This window comes from Vigna radiata, chromosome 8, assembly GCF_000741045.1.
Source record: "Vigna radiata var. radiata cultivar VC1973A chromosome 8, Vradiata_ver6, whole genome shotgun sequence".
NCBI lineage: Eukaryota > Viridiplantae > Streptophyta > Magnoliopsida > Fabales > Fabaceae > Vigna > Vigna radiata.
In genome coordinates, this window is record NC_028358.1 from 28,944,823 (window position 1) to 28,948,131 (window position 3,309).

The 3,309-nt window shown below is 36.5% G+C and overlaps 1 protein-coding gene and 1 long non-coding RNA gene across 2 annotated transcripts in view; one reads left to right on the forward strand and one right to left on the reverse strand.

The window, feature by feature from the left end:
• The window catches only part of LOC111242368, a 2,036-nt gene extending 1,241 nt beyond the window's left edge, over window positions 1-795 (forward strand). Inside the window, exon 3 of the long non-coding RNA XR_002669309.1 lies at window positions 629-795. This is a non-coding gene — a long non-coding RNA (uncharacterized LOC111242368). The remainder of the gene's footprint in view (window positions 1-628) is intronic.
• A 465-nt stretch (window positions 796-1,260) lies between these two features.
• On the reverse strand, window positions 1,261-1,905 carry LOC106771726. Its single transcript, XM_014657730.2, has one exon. It carries the CDS (start codon window positions 1,903-1,905, stop codon window positions 1,261-1,263), a length of 645 nt encoding a protein of 214 aa, XP_014513216.2.
• Window positions 1,906-3,309: the final 1,404 nt, after the last annotated feature.

Genomic DNA, 3,309 nt, shown 5'->3' on the forward strand with positions numbered 1-3,309 from the left:
TAGGGAGTAGTTATTTTTATAATTTGTGATGAGTGAGTAATGTATATTGTAGAGATTGTGTATATGTTAATTGTGGAAAAAGTATATGATTACAAAGTGATGAAACTACGATCCAAGTGGTAAACTAAGTTCCATCTGTGTAGAATCTCTCGGTGAGATTCTTAGTGTTTTAAAATGAAAGTAGGGGCTCAGCCTTGGGAGTCATTCTGATGCTTCAATGGTCAATCAAACTCATTTAGAGAGGTTGAACCATGTGATGAGAAGTAGCAGGAGGTCCTTAGTCTTGGGGGCTCCCAGTATGCCTCAAGGCGGGGAACGGACTAACCTCGTGAGTGTGGCAGGGTGGGGAACCCAAGTTTCATAAGTCACCACGGGTGCAAGACTCGCCATAACCCGACTATCATTTTAAAGTCCGGACGAGTCAAGTCTAGAAAATAACATGCTTAGGTTGTGTTTATTAAACTGTCTGATTTAAGTTATTTATTTTATGTTATATACTTGATGTGATGCATGTTTTTTTTGTATAATTAGCTCACCCTTGCATTTTCTTGTCTGTGTTTGTGCCATGTCTGCTTGCTTGTTGTGTGTGCTTTCATGTTGCAATGATCGTCCACTTGGGTGTGAGCAGAGGAAGGAGAGGTTTCACTGGAGCATGTCTTGGAGGAAAATGAAGATTTTGCAGCTTAGACTCACTATAATTTCTTAGTTATATTATGTCATTTTGAGATACTATGTTTTGTCTTTAAAATTTTTAAATTCTTAGCTATTTTGATGGATGACTGTAATTCGATTTCTCTAAATGCACTTCTGACTACTTTCTAGTATTATGATTGATGATGTCTTATTATATATATTTGTTATATATTTGGGACGTCACAGATATTATAAATTTTTGAATTTTAATTATTGATAAAAATATTCATTAATAATGAATTCGTAATAAAATAAAAATTGTATTATCGACAAATATATTTATTAGTAATATATTTTTTGGTAAATTTTGTTGATAAATTTTATTTATAAAATAAAATTTTATTTTTCATTTTAATTAATTTCATATAAAATTTGTGGAGTTTTATGGTAAAGGATTTTATTGATATGTTATCCAAAACTGGCGAACATAGATGTAGGGCAACCCTTGGTCGAACTCGATTTCGATCAGATTCATACACATAACCCGTAAATAAATATATATAAAACCATTAACCCCTCAAACTCTCAAAAGAATGCATGCATGCATGTGCCATTCCTTCTCCGTGATTACACCTTGTGACTGTTAACGATGGTTTCCAGGACGGTGACGCAATTGCCACTCAACTCGAAGAGCGTGGTGGCTTCCTGGCGGAAGGGCATTTCGACGCCGGGAGACTCGGTGTAAGCGTCGTCGCAGCTGGATTTGTAGGAAATCACGGCGCTCATTTTGTTATAAGCATCCGCCACGTTCATCTGAGCCACCAGATTCAGAGACTCCTTTATGCTGTCCAACATGTCATCGTACTGAGACTTGCAGATGTTGAGCGCGTCCAAGGCGTTCTTGGCGGTGGTGGGATCTTCCAGTTGCTTAGAGATGGAAGCAGCGATCTCGCTGGCCTTCTGGAGGGTGGCGGTGATCTCTCCCTCCAGTGCTTTGACGGGGTCGAAGGAACCAGATAGGAAGGGGGCGATGGTATCGACACATAGGGATGGGTTATCGGTGCCGCTGCAGAATTGTGTAAGCTCAGGGGGGACAGGTGCGGCTAGAAGTTGACGGGCGGAGGCGACGGTGGATAGGAGGAGGCAAGAGAGTGCTCCGATGAGGAGAAGGGTTTTGTTGAATCTGAAATGATCCATTGTCTCTCCTCCTTGATTGAAGCACGTCTTCTTCTTGCGTTTCGGAGGAGAGACAAGGATCAAATCGAGTTGCATTTTGTTACAGTTATGGACGGCCTTTTATACCTAACATTTTCCATTATTTGCCTTCTTCTCAACCACACCTTCATCAACAGAAAACCACCGGCTGACCTGGTAAAACTCACATAAACGCGCTCTCCACCTTATGATTTTCGTACGGACCCTAAATTAAGAGCTGGAAAAGTAACTAAATTGCCATATAGGCTTAGCTTTACCCAATTTTTATTTATGTTTTTAATTATATATACACTTCAAAACTTTTTAATTAAATATCTAATCACTTTGGACACCCTATAATTCCCCTCTCAATTTTCTCTCTACAACTCTTTTTTAAATGATAAAATATTATATCAATTATAAATTTAATAAAATTTTGAAACAATAATAACATATAGATGATTGTATAAAATATAAAAGTTGTTAAAGATATAATATTTTCATTTTTGATCATTGTGAAATCCAATTAGATATTCTTTATTATGCAGTGCACAAGATCATGACTGATAACTACACTAAGTAATCTTTGCAACATTAGTTCAGCTTCGTTATTATAGTAATGGGAATATAATGTCCATCTTAAACTCAATAAATGTTAATGATGACCTTGTTTCAATGTGTACAAGTAATGGAAATTATTATAATATTATGCTATTTGACACAGGGTGAAAATAATGAAAAAAAAAAAGCCACGTTGAGGGTCGATTATTTACATTTTTGTAGTATATAGAAGTGGTGAATCGATAAAAATTTAATTGCGAAATTACAGAATTGAAGAAACTTTGTTAAAACTTGACAAAAACACTTCAAAGACCTATTTAATAATTTAAACTAAAACAAAATTGTTGGAGGCCAATTTCAGTAGAAGTGGTTATACTCTGTTTAGATCCATTGATGTACCATAAAGAAAGAATAGGAGGCGTATTAATTATTTATCCTTCATTTTCGATAGGTTGGGGAAAAAATTCTGACTTATAAGTAAAATAGTTCTAACAGCAGTTAACTTTTGTATTTATAAAAAGGAAATAAAGTAGAAGATTAGTGAAAAATAGTGTTAAATGGAAGTAAAACTTTTTGAATGTCAAATTAAACGTGTCAAATGTGCTGCCAACACCCCTGTAAGGCCCGGGTCGGAAAAGAGAAAATTTGAGGAAGAAAAAGGTTCGAGAGCTGTCAAAACGGGTAATCCGGCTCGATCCAGTCCGGCCCACCACGGATTGGTCACTTAGTGAGCCAACCTAATCCGGCTCATTTATTAGCGAGTCAGAAAAACTTCAACCCGGCTCAATCCACCACGGGTTGGTGGATAAACGGATTGGCTCACTAGTGTTGGAATTGGTCAAATAAACAAAACAAGAATCACATCCTTCATTTGAGAGAAAATTAAGGAAGCTTAAACTCTTGTTTTTCACAAAAGAAAAA